The sequence below is a fragment of the Hypanus sabinus genome, chromosome 1 (assembly GCF_030144855.1).
Source record: "Hypanus sabinus isolate sHypSab1 chromosome 1, sHypSab1.hap1, whole genome shotgun sequence".
Taxonomy (NCBI): Eukaryota; Metazoa; Chordata; class Chondrichthyes; order Myliobatiformes; family Dasyatidae; genus Hypanus; species Hypanus sabinus.
This window is the reverse complement of record NC_082706.1, coordinates 187519075-187539544: the sequence shown is the minus strand read 5'-3', so window position 1 is coordinate 187539544 and position 20470 is coordinate 187519075. Positions and strand designations below refer to the sequence as shown.

General features: G+C 43.2%; 2 protein-coding genes across 6 annotated transcripts in view; both read right to left on the bottom strand.

The window, feature by feature from the left end:
• The window catches only part of pkia (cAMP-dependent protein kinase inhibitor alpha), a 59018-nt gene that overhangs the window by 9042 nt on the left and 29506 nt on the right, over positions 1-20470 (bottom strand). The window contains exon 1 of one of the 5 annotated variants that reach the window (XM_059983470.1): positions 12644-12886. The exons of 1 other annotated variant lie outside the window; for it this stretch is intronic. Coding sequence is in view for 1 of the 4 variants with exons in the window: in XM_059983462.1 (XP_059839445.1) it covers positions 6408-6419 (12 nt within the window). In the remaining 3 variants the exon portion in view is untranslated. Of the gene's footprint in view, positions 1-5577; positions 6269-6333; positions 6379-6407; positions 6475-12643; positions 12887-20470 lie in introns of those variants that run through there. 3 more of the 5 variants (XM_059983462.1, XM_059983488.1, XM_059983483.1) reach the window with 3 other exon arrangements.
• The window catches only part of LOC132401321 (uncharacterized), an 89164-nt gene continuing 88394 nt past the window's right edge, over positions 19701-20470 (bottom strand). The window contains exon 3 of the mRNA XM_059983453.1: positions 19701-20448. Within this exon, the coding sequence (XP_059839436.1) occupies positions 19938-20448 (511 nt within the window). The 3' untranslated portion in view covers positions 19701-19937. The remainder of the gene's footprint in view (positions 20449-20470) is intronic.

Below are 20470 nucleotides of genomic sequence, written 5' to 3'. Positions count from 1 at the left end.
GTACAAATCAGCCCACTTGATTAATACCCCTTCCACAAGCATTCAATACCTCCACCATCGATGAACAGTTGCAGCAGTGTGTACTATCTACAAGATGCACTGTAATAACATACCAAAGTTCCTAAGGCAGCACTGTCCAGACACACAACCACTACCATCCAGAAGGACAAGAACAGCAGAAACCTGGGAACACCACCACTTGGAAATCCCCCTCCAAGTCACACACCATCCTGGCTTGGAAACATATCGCCATCTTGTCGCTAGGTTAAAATTGTGGAATTCCCTCCCTAACCGCACTGTGGGTGTACCTACACCTCACGGACTACAGCAGTCACCACCTTCACAAGAGCAGCTAGGGGTGGGCAATAGGTGCTGGCTTAGCTGGTGATACCCACTTCCCTTAAATGGATAAATAAAATAAAATGTCGATAGGCCTAGGTAGAGTGGATATGGAGAGAATATTTCATTTAGCGGGGGAGTCTAGGACCAGAGGGCACATCCTCAGAAGAGAGGGAAGTCCCTTTAGAACAGAGTTGAGTAGGAATTTCTTTAACCAGAGGAATGATGAATAAGTGGAATTTTTATTCTATGGGTGGTGAATCCGTGGAATTCATTGCCTCAGACAGCTCTGGAGGCCAAGTCACTGAGTATATTTAAAGTGGAGGTAGATAGATTCTTGATTTGTCAGGGCATCACAGAGAGAAGGCAGGAGAATAGGGTTAAGAAATCAGCCATGATGGAATGGTGGAGAAGACTCGATGGGCTGAATGGCCTAATTCTGCTCCTATATCTTATATTCTTACTGTATTATGGTTTTCTGATTGTTAATATTAAATTTTTTGTACAAATAACCATGATCATTTGAGAGACAGAAAGGCTGGCAAGCCCACTTTGACCACATTTTTGGTATAATTCCCATTCGCTACACATGGCTATTTGCCGGCCACTGTTGTAGTGGCACCAACACCGGCCTTCGAGACCTTGGTTCGAATCTGGCTGGCTCCTTCCATCCGTGCTAGGCTGAATGCCGAGCTAGCAATTGGCCCCGTAATAAATAGACAACTGTTCAGGAAATGGCAAAATAAGACCACCCAAAGTGCCACAAGGTGCAGAAAGGAACAACACGTGATTATTCACAACTACATGACTACTGTACAAGGTATGACTGCAAGAATGAAGGTTCAAAAATATATTTTAAAATAAAAGTTGCAAAAACCCACCAAAATTATAGACAACTAAATGGCGATGGGAAAACAAATACAAATAACGTATCAGGACAACTCATTTCAGAAAATTGTATCAGAATATTCGGAATATAGTTACTTTGCCCTTCAAAGTCTGGTAAGTGCTTTGAGAAGATGCACTAATAAACTGTTGATGCAATGTTCAAAGGATTACTTTCCCACTGTTTAATTTGTTACTTTGCAAAGGATCCCATTGTTCGTGACCTGTGGTCTTGAGGTATCGGTTTTCTAACCAATCAGTGTGGGATTGCGTTAAAGTTTGAAGATCAGAGGTATAGAAAAATAACTTCTGCCTTTTCTATATTTCTGTGCTAGAAGTCGAGACATGTTCTGGGACTAATCAACCAAAACTGGCCCAGTTTATGCCCAGTAATCACACATTTTTCAGTACCAACAAGGTTCTCCCAGCAATAATCACAGACAAGCACCTAGGCTGATTTTTCTGACCTTAGACTTAAGATTGGATTTTTAGCTGTCTACAAGTTTGGTTTTATTACAATAATAATTTTTTCCAGGTATAATTAATTAATTTTCCTCTCATTTTGCGCTGTGTTTAATGTAGAACTTTGGAGTGAACCATCTATAGCAGGAGTTCCCAACCTGGGGTGCATGGACCCCTTGCTTAATGGTATTGGTCCATGGCATAAAAAAGGTCGAAAACCCTGATCTATAGCTTCAGTCATCATCAGGACTTTGAGTTCAGGTCATTTAGTGGACTTTCACTTACGTCTTTCTTATCCTTTCACTCAATGACAATAACTTTGTCTATTGACCCTCTACTGATTCAGACATCCTCCTGTTCTATAGCACTGTTCATTGTGATTCTACTTTCAAGTCCTACCAACAATAAGCTCTTCCTGTATCCAGTCTTTTACTGTTGAATTGACTTTATTTCTTACATCCTTCACATACATGAGGACTTATAATCTTTACTTTATGTCTCCGTCTAAATGTGCAATCATAGTAATTTATATTAAATAGAACAGTCGATGTAACATAGAAATACACTCAAATCAGCATGAATTAATCAGTCTGATGGCCTGGTGGAAGAAGCTGTCCCTGAGCATGTTGGTCCTGGCCTTTATGCTGTGGTACTGTTTCTGGATGGTAGCAGCTGGAATGGATTGTGATTGGGGTGACTCAGGTCCCCAATGATTCTTTGGGCACCTTTTCTCACACCTGTCTTTGTAAATCTGAATCATGGGAAGTTCATAACTACAGATGCGCTGGGCTGTCCGCACCAGTCTCTGCAGAGTCCTGTGATTAAGGGAAGTACAGTTCCCATACCAGGCAGTGATGCAGCCAGCCAGGGTGCTCTCAATTGTGCCCCCGTAGAAAGTTCTTAGGATTTGGGGGCCCATACCAAATTTCTTCAACCGTCTGAGGTGAAAGAGGTGCTGTTGTGCCCTTTTCACCACACAACTAGTGTGTACAGACCACGTGAGGTCCTCAGTGATGTGGATGCCGAGGAACTTGAAGCTGATCCTCTCAACCGCTGATCCATTGATGTCAATAGGGGTTAGCCCACCTCCATTCCCCCTGTAATCCACAACCAGCTCCTTTATTTTTGCGACAATGAGGGAGAGGTTGTTTTCTTGACACCACTGTGTCAGAGAGATGATTTCTTCCCTGTAGGCCACCTAGTTATTGTTTGAGATTAGGTCAATCAATGTAGTGTCATCAGCAAATTTAATTAGCAGAGTTGAGCTGCGGGTGGCAACATAGTCATGTATATACAGGGAGTAAAGGAAGGGACTTAGTACACAGCCCTGAGGGGCTCCTGTGTTGAGAGTCAGAGGGGTGGAAGAGAAGGAGCCCACTCTTACAACCAGCCGGCAATCTGAGTTATTATTGCCTTCCTGTCAGCTTGAACCAGTCTGGCCATTCTCCTCTGACCTTTCTCGTTAACAAAGTGCCTTTGAAACACAGAATAGTTTTTGATTCTTGCACCATTCTCTGTAAACTCTAGAAACAATTGTGTGTGAAAATTACAGCAGATCAGCAGTCTCTGAGATACTCAAGCCACCTCATCTGGCACCAGCATTCATTCCACAATCAAAGTCACTTAGATACCATTTCACCCCCATTCTGATGTTTGGTCTAAACAACAACTGAATCTCTTTTATCCATTGAGTTGCTGCCAGAAGATTTGCTGATTAGATATTTGCAGTACAAGCAGGTGTACCTAACAAAGTAGCACTGTGTATATTGTGGGATTTGTTGTTTGCAGCAGCAGTAAAGTACAGAAAGTATTATAATTTACATTAGATGTAAAGTGGTCCCCTAACTAAACTTCTGTCACCTGCCCTATCTCATTTGCTAAAAGGAGATCTAGTACTGCCCTCTCTCTAACTGGGACTTCTACGTACTGATTAAGGGAACTTTCTGGAACATATTTGACAAACTCTTTCCCATCCAGCCCCTTCACAGTATGGAGTCCCAGTCAATATGTGGAAAATTAAAAGCACCTTATGTTTCTTGCAACAGTCTGTGATCTCTCTACAATTTTTTTCCTTTAAATCTTGGATGGTCTATAATATAATTCCATTCATGTGGTCATACCTTTCTTATTCCTAAAGTCTATCTATAAAGCCTCACTAGACGAGCTCTCCATTCTGTCTTGAGCACTACCATGATATTTTCCCTGACTAGTAATGCCACATCTTCCCCTTTAATCCCTCCTGCTCTGTCAGCTCAAAAACAATGGAATCCCAGAACACTAAACTGCCAGTCCTGCCCCTCCTGTAAAAGAGTCTCACTAATGACTACAGTCTCATAATCCCACGTGCTGATCCATGCCCTAAACTCATCCACCTTACCTGCAATACTCCCTGCTCAGAACATTAGTCCCACTATGCTCGATCTTTTGATTCCTGACTTTGTACGTAGGCTTAACAATGTCTTTCTCCCCAACCACCATCTCTTCTGCTGCTGGTTCCCATCCCTCTGCAACTCAAGTTTAAACCCTCCTGTGCAGCCCTAGCCTGCTAGGACATTTGTCATTTGTCCCTGAAGATATATGACCTCTGTGATCTGTCATCTCTATGAGATGATGTGAGGATATATCATCTCTGGGATACATCCCCAGAAATCTTGAGCCCAGAAACTTGAAGTTGTGCATTCTTTCCATTGCTGACCCCTTGCTAAGGATTGGTGTGCATACTCCTGACTTCCCCTTTCTGTATAATGAGTTGTTAATTCAGAGGTCAGATTGAGATTCATTTATTTCTCATATGTACATTGAAACATACAATGAAATGTGTTGTTTGCACTAACAACCAACACAACCTAAGGATGTGCCGGGGGCAGCCCGCAAGTGTCACCACACATTTTGGCACCAATATATACATTATGGTTTCAACAATGAGGTCAAGGAAGGGAAGTAATGAAAACAAATCTCAAGTGTTCATTGAGGATGAATTCTTGAAGGCTAGGCAAGATACAGATCAAGAAGAAAGGTTAGTGGAATGGAGTTTAATGGTCAAGGCAGCCAGCGTTAGGTTTCTGGTGCAATTTGATCTTGTAGAGTTTGCAGAAGGAGAAAAGAAAGTGACAGGTTTAGGTCTTCAATGGGAAAATCAGAAATGGGGAGTTCGTTGATGAGTAATCGGTAATGGAAGGAGTGGGTCTGAAATCTATGAAATACAAAGGTTCATCATGGTTGGAATTAGATACTAAGCTGTAAAGGCCAAGAACTGGCTGTACCAGAGATAGGTGGTTACCTGGTATATGACTTTGCCAAGCTGTTGTAAATGGTGAATAGTTGAGAGAAACTTCATGGGATACTGGGGAAAGGAGCCGGCTGAGGGAAGCAGGACAAAACGGACCAGGACGACCTGTACCATTAAGGTTAATGATCCTAGACAAAGAAGCTGGGTGATGTTACAGTAATCCCTGTCCATGATGTGTTGAATGAAAATCTAGTGAACTGGAAAGACTGTTGTGGTACAGTAATTGAGCAGTACATGCATACTTCAACAATAAAATGAACTTTTGTTGGACGACATTCACACATATAAAGTCTTACTACTGCAAGGCTTACCATCACCATTGATTGATTATTAATAGATGCATGGCAATAATCATTCAATAGTTATTAAATTTATCTCTGCAGAATACATCTTCTTTTCAGCAGTGCAAACACCTTTAACCATTTTGTACAAATGCTTCCTTCTGTAGGAATAAAATACCCTATGCTGTAGCAGGCATTTACCAGCAGAGGGAGCTTGTTGCTGAGCCGCTCCTCTGGTGTCAATATTCAGATGTTCAAAATGGGTGAACAATCCCCTAGCAGCTGTTTGACTAACTGGTTTAGGTCCCCACCGCTGCTCACCTCCTCAATGCATGAAATTCCAGTCTGTCAGCACTCAATCCTGCCAACACTGGGGTGCTTGGGCTACGAATAGGGCAGAATTTCTAACTGTGGCAAGGACCCGGGATTTTTGACCAACTGTTGCAATGTGCACAAGTTCCAAGTTTCGTATGGCTCTTTAATTCCTTGAGAAATGGCTCCACGGCAGAGCAGGCTATTTGGCCTATTAAATTTGTGCTGGTTATTTCAAACAGTGACGCAGTTAGTCTGAGCATCCGATAGTACTCATCTGCTTCTGTTCAGAGGCTGGCCGGCAGGAGCCAATTCTGCTCTTCAAGACTGCTTTGAGCACACTGACTGGCAAACGTTCAGGGAGGCTGCAACCGATGGCGACTCTACCAACTTAGAGGAGTGTACGGTATCAGTGACCGGCTACATCAGCAAGTGCATCGACGAGGTCACTGTGTCCAAGACCATCACTATACGTGCTGACCAGAAGCCATGGATGACTGTGGAAGTGCGTGCGCTGCTGAGGACCCATTGACTCCGCCTTCAGAGCAGGCGACAAGGCAGCCCTAACAGCAGCGAGGGCCAAACTGTCCCGGGTCATCAGAGGGGCAAAGCGTGCACATGCCCAGCGGATTCACAGCCACTTCCAGGACAGCGGCGACACGCGGCGCATGTGGAAGGGCGCTCAGGACATCACCAACTACAGGACAACATCATCTGCCTGTGCGGGTGATTCCTCCCTCCCAGATGAACAACTTCTACACTCACTTTGAGGTGGAAGGTGACGTGGTGGCGAGGAAGACCACCCCTCCTCCTCCCAGTGACCAGGTGCTGTGTCTTACCGTGGCTGACATGAGGAAAACTCTATGCAGGGTCAACCCAGAGGCAGCATCTATGGAAATGAATAAACAGTCAATGTTTTGGGCTGAGACCCTTCGTCAGGACTGAAAAGGAAGGTGAAAGACACCAGAATAAAAAAAGTGGGAGGAGGGGAAGGAGGCTAGCGAGGAGGTGATAGGTGAAGCCAGGTGGGTGGGAAAGGTAGGTGAAGAAGGAATCTGATAAGAGAGGAGAGTGGAACATAGGAGATAGGGAAGGAGGAAGGAACCTGGGGAAGTTACAGGTAGGTGAGAAGAGGTAAAAGGTCAGACTGGGGAATAGACTAGGGAGGAGGAAGGGAAAGTTTTTTTTGACTGGAAGGAGAAATCAATATTCATGCCATCAGGTTGGAGGCTACCCAGATGTAATATAAAGTGTAGCTCCTCCACCCTGAGGGTGGCCTCATCTTGGGAATTCATTGCCACAGGCAGCTGTCATGGTAGGGTAGCAGTTAGCTCAGTGGTATTACAGCCAGAGTTCGGAGTTCAATTCTGGCAGCGTTCAGTAAGAAATCTCTGTGTGTCCCTCCCGTGGAATATGCGGGTTTTCCCCGGGTCCTCTGAGCTCCTCCCACGGTCCAAAGACATACCATGTAGGTCAACTGGTCATTGTAAATTGTGCCGTGATTAGGTTAGGGTTAATTGGATTTGTGGGGGCTGCTGTGGCCACTACCTTCGAGAGATGGAGAAAGGGCGATGGCTGTCAAAGGAAATCAGGGAAGCAGAGAATAATAACATCACAGTCAACTGGATAATGAAATGGTACCTGAACATCTGCCTCTGGATTCTCAGAAAGGTATTTGCTTTGATAGCTGCAAATGTGAGCTTGTCAATCCCACTCACTGGCAAATTCGTCACTAACGCTTTACTGCGGTTGCTAAGCAACGCCAGAACCAACCTATAGTTGCATTTGCAGAAACACAAGGTTAAAGTGTTGCCTTCTCACATCCCACATCGAGACAATGCTGAAGAGGCTGGTGGGCATGGCTGCAGTTTACCAAGCGTAAAATTGTAGAAACCACACTATTTAACAGTAATGGCCTGCATCCAATTTATGCAGACACAGGCTCCTCTGTTAAAAATGCGGGTCCCAGATTTTAGGCATCCTAGACGTGACAGCATACTTTTGAAATACTGGTGAGTGGGACCCAGCTCGGAATCCTGTGTCCAGCAAGAGAAAGCAGGCTTTTTTTTAATGTAAAACGTACGTAAATAAAATCACATTGTTCATGGGTAGCTGGAGAGGAGCTGTACCAGCCTCAAGAGGAATCACAATTATTCTCTTCCCATTCCGTCCCCATCCTCACACAGCCTGCTCAAAAGCCTCACTTCCCCCAATACTCTTCTGGACCCTCTGTCAACGCCACAACTGAGAAGGACCACCGTCTTTGAGGCAGGTAACCTAGAACTGACGCAAGTTCAAGGACAATCCCTCTGATTTGTACAGAATGTGAATGACTCCCTGGAACAATCTACCTTCATAGAACATGGGCCATCGAATACTACAGCACAGCCCTGGCCCTTCAGCCCAAAACCTTTGACCTACTCTAAGATCAATCTAATGTTTCCTTCCTACATAACACTCCATTTTTCTATCATCCATGTGTCTACCCCTAATGCCTCCACCACCACCCCGGCAGCAAGTTCCCTGCACCCACCACACTTCGTGTAAAAAAAATACCCTTGACATCCCCCCCCTTATACTTTCCTCCAATTACTTTAAAATTATACCCCCTTTACTAGCCATTTCCACCCTGGGAATAAGTCTCTGGCTGCCCTCTCGATCTATGCATCTTATCATATCCATCTGTACCATACTTCTTGACTGGCGAATTGTGCGTGGCAAGTCTATAAAATGTTCAAAATTTAATGTGGAGGTAGGATCCAGGTCAGCGAAAATCTACATGGGGTGGGTGGGAGGGAAGTGGAAGTTCCCACTCATCCCTTTAAGACTCTGACACAAAGGCTACAGAAACAGAAACCCCAGGAGTCAACAATCCTCTTGCCCTTTCCCCAAGCCTCTTCACTTACAGCTACAGCAAACGAGTGGCGACCCCTTTGGACATTCACAGAAAATTCTGGATTGACGGGATTCAGAAAGGAATCAAGTATCTGGTAATGCAATGCTAAATACCAATACTAAATATAGGAACGTGTTACTCGGGACGATGCACAACAAACATAATTTACGATCAGCCAGCTGTTGAAATGGGGCCACATGAGATCTGAGTGATGCATGATGGGAAGCCATACTTTATAAATGAATTAAGGGATTTCCCAAAGACCCCGGTTAATAGCACTACCTATACTTGAATGCGCACTGAATCTTTTTTTGTGGGGGTGCGGTGGGGGAGGGTACAGCATCTGGATGTTCTGTGAAAGAAGACCAGAGTGTGCTGAACCTATGTGTACTCTAACAGATACGGATGACTGCACTACCAATCCAGGGTTCTTCTTTTACAGGCTTTGACAGTCTGTGTGCAGTTTGTTTATTTTAAAAATATGCGTTTGCTGCTTCTGTACTTGTTGCAGGTTGAAGTTGGTAATTTATAGCTGGTGACGGAAGCAGTGTTCCTATTCTGCCAGACTCGCTGTGCTTCCATTGCGATGTGGCAGAGTGGGAAGGAATTGTCAACCAAATCAGCTGTAACAAACACACAACTTTACATAAACCATGAAGTTTGCTCTCTGAAGCAATGACCTTTATGTCAGTTGGCTTCTTGATAACCTTCAGGGTATAAGCAACATATAGTACCGTGCAAGAATCTTAGGTACATATGGTGCTTAAGACTTTTGCACAGTACTGTATTTGTCAACATGGAGTAGAGAGTGAGTTTGTAAATCTGTCAGGAGCAAAGGATGTTGGAAATGGTGAGGGAGGAGCAATGTGGGAGGGGTGTTAGACAGTGGGCAGGGGCGAGAGGTTGAAGCAGGTGCAGACACACCCAGCCCCGAGACACAGGCAAGGACATTCGATTCCAAGTAATTGGTTTACTAATCATTAGCAAATATCTCTCTGGTAATTCCCACAACCTACCCCCCTCCCACTCCACAACAGAGACCCATATCAGAATCACTCACATCTGTCATGAAATTTGTTTTTTTTTGCAGCACTAGTACAGTGTAATACATAAAGTTACTATAGTACTGTGTATGTATATGTGCCTGTGTGTGTGTGTGTGTGCTTGCACAGTACTGTAGAATCAGCAAAAAAAGTCAGGAAAAGCTGAATATTTGTCTAATGTTAAAGCTTAAATAACTGCACTTTCCATAGCACACTACAAATGTTGCAGGTTTGTGAGATTCATATCTCATTAACATGGATGCAACAGTGACCGACAAAGGATTAATTTCATTTAAAACATTACATCCATTTATGCTGTGTGATGTGTGCTATGAACTCATTACAAATTGGCATCGGGGGCAGGGCTGCTTTCCTGTTGGTCTATTAAAGGAGACTGATGTGATGTCTCTTCCTTGATAGGTTTAGGTGAGCATGTTGCTCAAATGTGAAGTTCCATAGAATACCTGTGATTACACTAGACAATAAATTTTTGAAAAGTGCTGCTTCCTTAGAATTTTATTTTGTTTATGATTCACTGCTTGAAACTGAACACAAATGTAATTTCAGACTACTTTTGTCACATAAGAATATGGAGAAATAAGAAATTAACTTTCATTGAATATAATGCATTTAATTGCATAATGGTGTTGATGCTTTGCAATAGTTCAATTTGGCTATAAAGTTTTGTTGATGACTTTCCTTTGTACTCAGTGTCTGAGGCTTCTTGCTTAAATATCCAACAATAATCAGCCAGCATTGATGGATTCCAGTTGCCCTGATACCATTTCTCCATGTCCGTAACATCCTGGTGAAGCCTTTCACCACGCTCGTTACAGACAGTGCCAAGATTTCCAGGGAGGAAGTCTAAATGGGAATGCAGAAAATGAATCTTTAGTGTCATGTTGTACCTCATGGTTTTGTATGCTTGAAGCACATAGTTCGGTGCTCTGAAGTTGCCAAGAAAATTTTTAACAACATCCTTGAACGCCTTCCATGCAATTTTCTCCAGATCCACTAGAAGTTCTTCAAATTGCCTGTCATTGATTACCTGTTTGATTTGTGTACCAACAAAAATCCCTTCCTTAATCTTGGCATCTGTTATTCTGACTTGAATTATGAATTGAAATAACAAATACAGGTGATTTTTTTAAAAGAGGTACATTAATAGGGAAATTTCATGGCGATTTCCATGAATAGCGGTCCACAATTCGTAAGATATAACCAAAAGTATTTAAGAAGCAAGACCTTTGTTGTCCAGTGGTATTTACTGTACATGGAATTGCATATGTCCTAAGCTCTTGAAAACTGATTAAAGTGTATAGCACATGCAGCCCCACAACGGCAAGGGAGGCTGAAGCTGACACATCCTCAGACTAATGATGCACCCAAGCTTAGGTTGCCAGTGGTGATTAGCAAAAGGACAACATAGCTACCCATTATCAGATCTATTGGGAGACTCCATATTAATGTTGAGCTTAAGTGATATTCTGTTCTTAAATTGAATGAACTCACTTATGCTTCAAAGTGGTAGGAATTGAACGAGGTAATGACATTGAGAACACAAAACGTTGGAACATGTCACGCAGTGAAGCGGCACAGGAACATAGCAGTTAGTGTCACGCCAGCGATTGAGCTTCAAGTCTCACCGTTGACTGTGGGCTGTGGGGAGTTGTACACTCTCCCTGCGACCGTGTGGGTTTCCTCTGGGTGCTCTGGTATTCTACTACATTTCAAAGGCGTATGGGTTGGTGTTAGAAATCTGGTGACATGCTGGCTGTGCTTGTCAAGTGGAAACACTTGAGGGCTGCCCCTCCCCCCCCCCCTCCCCCCCCCCCCCCCCCCCCCCCGGCACATCCTCGGACTGTGTTGATCATTGAGGCAAACAACACACTTAACTGTAGGTTTTGTCATTTTAATGTACATATGACATATAAAGATAATCCTTAAATAAACAGGCTACGATTAGCAAATGACATGCTGTGAAATCTTACTGAGCAAAGCAACATAAAAAATGTCACGTTTAAAGATGTTGTGTGAGAATCTGAATCTGTTGCGGCTACTGAAGAATAAGCATGATGAGACAATTATGAGTATGTTGACTCATTAAGGAACTTAGCCCCGTAGTGCCACTTGAGATTTTGTTGTGTATGGGTTTACATGGAGACAGGGTAATGAATGCATTCAGCCACAGTTGAGTATACAAAGCTTTTCAGGTGAACTTGTATATAAAATGATGGAATTGGTATCCAAGGATACTAGAGAGTATTGTCACCATTGAGTGACTGGTATAACAAGTACACAGAAAAGAGTAGCAAGCTACAAAACAGAGTCTGAAGTATACAGGCGGGACTAGTTCAGTCAGTGGCGACTGTTACAATGGATTTTACCTACGACGCTATTGTCCATCTGGAATAGAAAAGTGTTGTTATCAAAGGATCACGTTTCAGCAACCTGCAGATCCAAGTCTAATGCCAGCATGCTAAAGAATTTAAGTGGTAATATGAAAGAAAGCTCAGTCTGGAAGTACATTCAATAAGGAACTGGAACTGTATTTATGCCAGAGGCAGTAGAGGGTGAAAAAAAAGAGATTTTCAAATCAAGATTTTGATTTAGAAGTATTACATTGACATGTTAATTGATACTTCACCAGTGTTAATACACCCTAGCAAATTTAGCCAGATCCATTGATGGAAAGTACCCATTATATTGGAACCGGTTGTGTTTTGTAACTCCAAAACATATACCTAACTGGAAGAAAAACAAGGGAGTCCATAAAGTGAGTCTATCTCCGTGTTTACAGAGGTATGACATGGCAGCATATGCAATTCATGCTATTTTTACATATAACCTTAATAAACTATTTAAAGCAACAAAAATGCTTAATCAAACAATACATTTGCAATAATACTCAAATATTACTGGAATATTAAATATGTAACACTCCTCCTTGCTTAGCTATAAACTCAATATCGACTACAACTCAAATTAATGACTTAATGTATTGTTCTAAAAATCACACATATATACATACACTGTGTACTATATGATCAACTACTACATATATATCTACAGCGTAGTAATTCTTAAATTGTCCCATAAAGATCTAAAGATTAAATCAATGTGGAGGATTTCTTACTGTTGTGGGATAAAGGCTTCCTTGATGGGGGATGTGGTGTCTGTCTGCTTGGCTGTTCTGGGGCCTCCTCTGTGGTGGTTGTAGGAGTTGACTCGGAGACTGCAGGAAGTGGTTCTGACAGCTCCAGCCACCTTTTATCTGGACCTGTTTGCAACCGGAAGAGTGCACGGCCAGCTTTCCTGATAATGTGAATCATAATGTGTGAATGCAATGCCTGACGTCATCACTTAATTCGCCTTTTGGGAAGCCACCTCCCACTGCCTTATCTATTGCCATTTCTTCCTGATATGCAGTAATGCATTCAAAGGGTGCAGCAGAGTAGCCAGATTAGGCAGGAACCTGTTATTGTAATTGATAAGTCCTAAAAAGGACTGCAACTGTGACATGTCCTTTTGCCCTTGGAGCATCCACTGCTTAAATTTTCTCAGCACACTTGAGCAATTCTTGAGTAATGATGCGACCACAGTAAGTGATGCTTTGTTTAAAGAATTTATACTTGTTGTGTCATGCTCTGAGCCCATAATCTTTTTAACTCTAACTTGAGGTTTTGGAGTTGTTCACTGTAATCCTTACCAGTAACAATGATGTCATTCAGGTGGCACTGAGTGCCTGGGCAGTGTTGCATCACCTGGTGGTCCATAGCTTTCTGCCAGACTGCAGGGGCAGATGCTACTCCAAAAATAAGCCTATTATAATGATAGAATGCTTTGTGAATGGTTGTGGGTGGGAAACACCATGGATTCTTCTTTCACCTCCATCTGCAGGTAGGCCACAGCTAAGTCCAGTTTGCTGAAGTGTTTCCTCCAGAAAGGTTGCGAAGATATCCTCCATCCTGGGCAGAGAGTATTGATCAGCCTGGAAGAAGGACACCTTCGGGGTGCAGCCTAGTGTGGCCCTGTGGATGCAATTCTTACCAGTGTCACGAACTGAGCCACCACATTGAGACAATGAGGGCGGCTGTTGGAGGCCTCGGCCCTCGGGTAATCGTTCTCGCTCTCTCTGTCTCTCGATGGTGATTGAGAGTTTGCCGCTTGTTCTCGAGTCGGGGGGGACCTCAACATAAAATAGCACTACAGACTGTAACATTGTAACAGCGACTGCTTGTCTCCCCTCATGGTGTAGAAAGAGTGATACTTCTCTCTCCCTCGTTAGTGAAAGAGAGAGCCCGAGGGAGGTTGAACTGTTGGGATGAACCGTAGATAGACTGTAGACCGTGGTCTCTCTTTGGGGCTCTGCTGTTGCTTGCATGGTGGGTGGTGGGAATGCTGATGCCGCTCACACATGGAAGGGGGCTTTGGGGTTCTCACATTTTTCTGTCATTCATTTTTTGGGGGTTTCCTTCTGTTTTGAGGATATCTGTAGAGAATAAGATTTTCAGGCTGTATACATTCACTGACATTAAATGGTACCATTGAACTGGCTCGATGGTGGCCTTAAAATCACCACAGATCCTGACAGATCCATTCTTCTTCTCTACTTGGCCACTGGCATTGCCCATAGGCTCCACCTCAACCGTGGAAAGAATCTGTTCAGCCCCCATGTGATGTAGCTCACTGGTTACTTTATCACTGATGATATAAGGAACCAGACGGACTTCGTAAAACTTGGGTGTGACACTTCCATTTAACACTATTTTACCCTTGATATTTTTGTGTTTTCCAGCGCCATCCTTGAACATTGCTGTGGCATCATCCAGTATCTTTCTTAATTCACTTTCAGCTGACTCTGTTACAGCGGATGCGGCATGCAAATGGTGGATGGGTCGCCAATCAAGCTGTGGTTCCCTCAGCCAAGCACATCCCCGCAGTGCTGGCCCTCCTGTTTTCACTACATACAAGCCCAATGTGGCTTGTTGGTTGTTGTATTTCGCTGATGTGAATGTCATCACACCAGAATTATCTTTTCTCCAATATAACCTCTCAGTTGGCTATCTGCAGGCTTCAGTTCAGTACCTTTGAAATGTTTATCACCTGCCACCTTGTACATCTTCCGCCACACCCCACACCTTCTTGCTCTGACCTCTCATCCTGATGAAAAGTCTCGGCCCAAAACATCGACTGCTTATTCATTTTCACAGATGCTGCCTGACCTGCTGAGCTCCTCTAACATTTTGTGCTTTGTGATTTCCAACATTGGCTGATTTTCCTGTGTTTGAAATGCCTTTCAAACTCATTTTGTGGAGCAACTGAAACAGCCAAGCCAGTGTCCAATTCTATTTTAATTAATTTTCTGTTCACTTCTGGGGCAAGCCATATTGCTTGTCTATTGTTAGTTTTCACATTGTCAATCTTAAGGCTACTCAGTCCTCTGTAACTCTCATCATTATCAAATTTTGCGTCAATAGCATGCTGATTAGTGCTCTTTTTGAAACTACAACTTGACTTTTTATCTTTTTTTCATCCCTGAGCATTCTATTTATCTTTGACTGCCTGACATACTACTTTAATGTGTCCTACTTTGTTACGTTTTCTGTAAGTTTTGCCTTCAAACCTGCATTAGTTTCTGTTTAGGCACTGCAAGTTTGTTCATGCTCACTTTCATCCCAAAATGCAACTCAACAGTGACTCTGTCTGCTGTTTCCATTGATACAGCTATTTCAAAGATTCAAAATACAGTTATTCAAAATACACCTATTATCGAAGTATGTATGCACTATACACCCCTGAGATTCATCCTCCCCAGGCTTTCCTAAAACAAAGAAAACTATAGAACCCATGCAAAGGAAAACATCGGATTCCCTTCTTGACCTCCAGGCTGCACCCTCTGCTCGAACTCTTGTTCAACCCCCTTGGAAACAGCAAAGTGCCAGATCACTCAATCGGCACAAAAGCACACACCCAAAGTGTAGATAGATCACAGGCTCCAACAGTAGCAGAACCACACATAAAAGGAAAACAAAAGTGGAAGTATTAAAAGCAGTAGTTTTGTGAACTGTCGAAGGGATGTCGCCCTTGATCACATTGCTTGCTGGCGCCATGTTCTTCAAAAGATTGCTGCAATTCTTCTTTTAACTATAAGTTATGCTTCGGTTAGGGGCCGTTTTTAAATGATTTCTTATAAAATTCTACAAACTAAATGATCTCTCAGTGCATCATCAAGCCCATCACTGAACTAACTAACTAATGCTCAGACAACTTCTTCAATTCATCCATGTATGCTCAAATGGACTCACCTTCCTTTTGATTTTCAAAGGTACAAAAGTTGATTTTATTATCAATGTATGCAGAAGACAATTCTGAGATTTGTCTTCTCCAGATAGCCATAAAATATAGAAAAACCATATAAGTAGTTGAAAGAAAGAGATCAATCCCCTTGCACGAAAAGAGGAAGGAAAAAAAATTCTTGCAAACCCCAAACACCCCAACCCCTCCCTCACACAAAACTAACAGATCACCAAAGGCCCCAGCCCACCGGTCCACAGCAAGAAAGAATGGGCGAGAACATGAGCGAAAGGTCAAACTGGAAGAGGCCAATATGAACTATAGCTGTTTAAATTACAACCAATTCACAAATCTCAGAATTTCGATACCATCTCAGAGGGCAGTGACTTGAACGAGTGACCCCTCCGACAGCAGTGACTCAAACTAATGGCCTCTCTGAGGGAAACGATCCATTCTGTTCTGCAATCAACAATCATTTTAGTTTTAAGTTCTCCTGCATTATTTTCATGATATTAGCAAAGCTCATTTTGGCTGGTATGGTTGGAGCAGTTAAACTTCTAAGCAAATTTTAAGCTTTTCCACCCAATGCATCAAGAAAACTGGTACCTTGTTTCACATTGACTATTAAGTTTGCTTTAAAATACTACTCAATTCGCTCAGTATACAGGTGGCCCCCATTTTTCGAACATTCGTTCTATGACAGCTCGCTGTTACAAAAGACTTACATTAGTACCTGTCCTCGCTAACCAAAGAGAATTTTCGCTTTTACAAAAAAAAGACTCTCGCTTTATACATGTGTTTACTCCAAGAAAGACTACCATGACTGTGAATCCTTATGCGGGCAGTTGCGTGCGCATGTGTGTATGTGTATAGGCATGTAAGTGCGCATGCGTGTACGTGCCGTTTTTTTTCTCCAAATTGATTTTGGCTCACTGTCTTCCCGATTCTGATAAGTGAAACTACACTGTAATACAATATTTCTACTTTATATAGGCTGTATATTTATCATATCATTCCTGCTTTTACTATATGTTTGCATTATTTTAGGTTTTATGTGTTATTTGGTATGATTTGGTAGGTTATTTTTTGGGTCTGGGAACACTCAAAAATTTTTCCCATATAAATTAATGATAATTGCTTCTTCGCTTTATGACATTTCGGCCTACAAACGGTTTCTTAGCAATGCTCTACCTTCAGATAGCAGGGGAAACCTGTATAACAACCAGTTATTTTAAGAGCAAACACGAGGAAATCTGCAGATGCTGGAAATTCAGACAACGCACACTAAATGCTGGTGGAACACAGCAGGCCAGGCAGCATTAAAAACACAATCGTGTCTTCCCTCCCGAAGAACACATGCTGCGGTATATTTTTTAACTGGATTCTCTCACTGTGCTTCAACAGATAGGAAGCCATCTTGGGTTAATTTTAAATCTTACACTTCACCACTTTTAAGTTTTGTGATGCCAAAGCATAAAACTAATTGGAAGAATAATAAAGGAACTGGAATGTGAGTCTGACTTCATCTTTACTTTAAGCAAGGCACACACATGATGTGGTAACGTCATGACTTATGCAATTTACATATTTTTACATATAACCTGCAATGAATTATTTAAAAGAACAGGAATACTTAATCAAAAACATATTTTAAATATTACTCAAATATTACTGCAATATTAAAAGCAAAATAGAAATCTCATCAGGATGAGGTTCTGCAGATGTTATATGATGTTTCTGCAGAAATCTGCGAAAGTTGTTCACAATAATGGAGAAGGGCGGGTTAAAGGTTTGTACCGCTGCCACAAAATAAAAACAAACTTCACGACATAAGCCAGGTATAATACCCACACTGTTTAACAAGTAGTGTTCCACAGAGGTCAGTATTGGGTCTGCTTCTTTTCACGTCAACAGTTTGAATAACGGAATTGATGGCTTTGTGGCCAAGTTTGCAGGCAACACAAGAAAGGTGGAGGTGCAAGTAGTGTTGAGGAAGCAGGGAATCTGCAGAAGGATGTGGACAGATTGGGAGAATGGGTAAAGAAGTGGCAGATGGAGTATTGTGTAGGGAAATGTACAATCATACACTTTGGTAGAAGGAATACATGCATAGATTTTTCTCTAAATGGGAAGCAAATTCAAAAATCAGAGCTCCAAAGGGACTTGGGAGTCCTTGTGCAGGATTCCCTGAAGGTTAACTTGTGGGTTGAGTCAGTGGTGAAGAAGGCAAATGTAATGTTCCATTCATTTTGAGAGGACTAGAAGATAAGAGCAAGAATGTGATGCTGAGGCTTTATATGACATTGGTCAGACTGTACTTGAAGCATTGTGAGCTGCCCCAGGCACCTTATCCAAGAAAGGATGTACTGACACAGGTGAGGGTACAGAGGAGGTTCATGGGAATGATAGGTTTAGTGTATGAGGAGTGTTTGATTGCTTTGGGCCTGTACTCACTGGAGATTAGAAGAATGAGAAGGGACTTGATTGAAACCCATTGGAAGGCCGAGACAGAATGGTTGTGGAATGGATGCTTCCTATTGTGGGGAGTCTAGGGCCAGAGGGCACAGCTTCAGAGTTGAGGGATGTCCCTTTAGGGCAGTGATGTTAAGGAATTTATTTAGCCAGATTGTGGTGAATCTGTAGAATTCATTGCCAAAAACAGTCGTGGAGGCCAAGTATATTTAAAGCAGAGTTTGATAAGTTCTCGGTTAGTCATGGAATCAAGGGTGACAGGAAGAGGGCAGGAAAATAGCATTAAGAACGATAATAAATCAGCCGTTATGGAATGGCAGAGAAGACTCAAAAGGCCAAGTTACCTTATTCTGCTCCACTGTCTTCTGGTCTTATGAATTTAGGGTAAAAGGTGAAATGTTTATGGGGAATATGAGTGGGAACTTCTTCGCTCACAGGGAGGTGAGAGCATGGCACGAGCTGCCAGTGGAAGTGGTGGATGTGGGTTCAATTTCAACATTTAAGAGAAGTTTGGGTAAGTACCTGGATGGGAGTCGTATGGAGGGCTATGGTCCAGGTGCAGAATAATAGTTTGGCACGGAGTAGACGGGCCTGTTTCTGAGTTGTGGAACTCTATAACTCTATGAAACTTTGAATCAAGAAACACAGGATGGTGATGTTGAGGCTTTGGTCAGGACACAATTTAGATCGGCGGTTGCACTCATTGTATGGCAGAACAACACAATACTCCCGTCCTGCCATTTGCTTCTTGTGGTCTTTGGCCAATGTTGTAGCATGTCCTGGTATAACACACTTGACTTCCTGGGGGCACCTACAGAAACCATTCATTTGCTTTTTGTAGAATGTGGTGGTTGCTGAGATGAACATTGTACTGACTGCCTCTCTTGCCCCCAATTCCCAATGGGTGCCTCCCCACCGTGCCAACCTGTCACTCCCAAACCCACTGCTGAAACCAGTACCTTCGATAGTGAGTCACTGTAAAACCAGAGCCTCTCTTTTAGCTGTTGATGTCTGAAGGTGGCATTGGAAACTGTATTCCCCTACCCCAGTGCCTTAAACTAATATGTAGTTGTGTCTTGCAAGTTGCCCTTCTAATGGCTCAGAAACAAGTCATCACCAGATACACAAGTCACAACAAAACTAATGCTGTTGCACAGCAAAACAATGCGACTATTGTGGGCAGAACTTTGATTGGTGACAGAAGTGTGTACAGGAGGGAGATTTATCAGCGAGATGAATGGTGTCACAGCGACAACCTTGAACTCAAGACCAAAGATTGGTCTGTGATTGTGGATTTCAGGAAAGGTCAGACGAGGACACGTACACCAGTCCTCATAGAGGGATCAAAAATGGAAAGAGTAAGCAATTTCATATTCCTGGGTTTCTGATGCACCATCAATAACTCTCGGACACGTGAGTCGAGATAGACTTTTATTAGCTGGAAGAAAGCACCGTCAGCAGCAAGAGCCCACCACACAACATCCTGGAGACTGAGGGAGGAGCAGTGCCTCCAATCGCCTTTATACAGGGGTCTGTGGGAGGAGCCACAGGAACAGTCAGCGGGGGGGCATGTCCAGACAGGTATATGTAGTTCACCACATTCACCCCACCCTTTGTTTTAAAAGAGAGTCCCCATGGGGCGAAGTTTCTTACAAGTATATTTACAGGTTAAGTCTATCAGGTGGTCGAATCTGTCGCTGCGATCTACATAGCACCCGCTGTGATTGCACAGGTGCCGGTGGTGATTGTACCGGAGATGGTGGTCGTGCTGGTTCCGACCTGACTGGAGGTGTCAGCCCACTAGGCATCAGTGATCCCTCATGCGTGTGCGAAGCGCCTGGTATATGCGCGTACGAGACGCCCGGTATAGGAGTGTCGTGAGGAGTCTGTGTAGGGCTCAGTGTGCGCAGTGTCACCTCGGGTACAGGGTTCATAGTTACCGTGGAGTGTTCGGGGTAGTGGTCTGCTGCTCCTGCGGGCGCCAGGTCGCAGATGGAGACCGTGTCCTCCCGCCCATCAGGTAAGACCACGTAAACATACTGGGGGTTCGCATGTAGAAGGTGAACCCTCTCGACCGGCGGGGAGTATTTATTGCTCCTCGCATGTTTCTGGAGCAGCACTGGCCCCGGGGACGTCAGCCAAGCCGGTAGGGTGGTCCCGGTGGCAGATTTCCTGGGAAAAGAAAAGAGGCGCT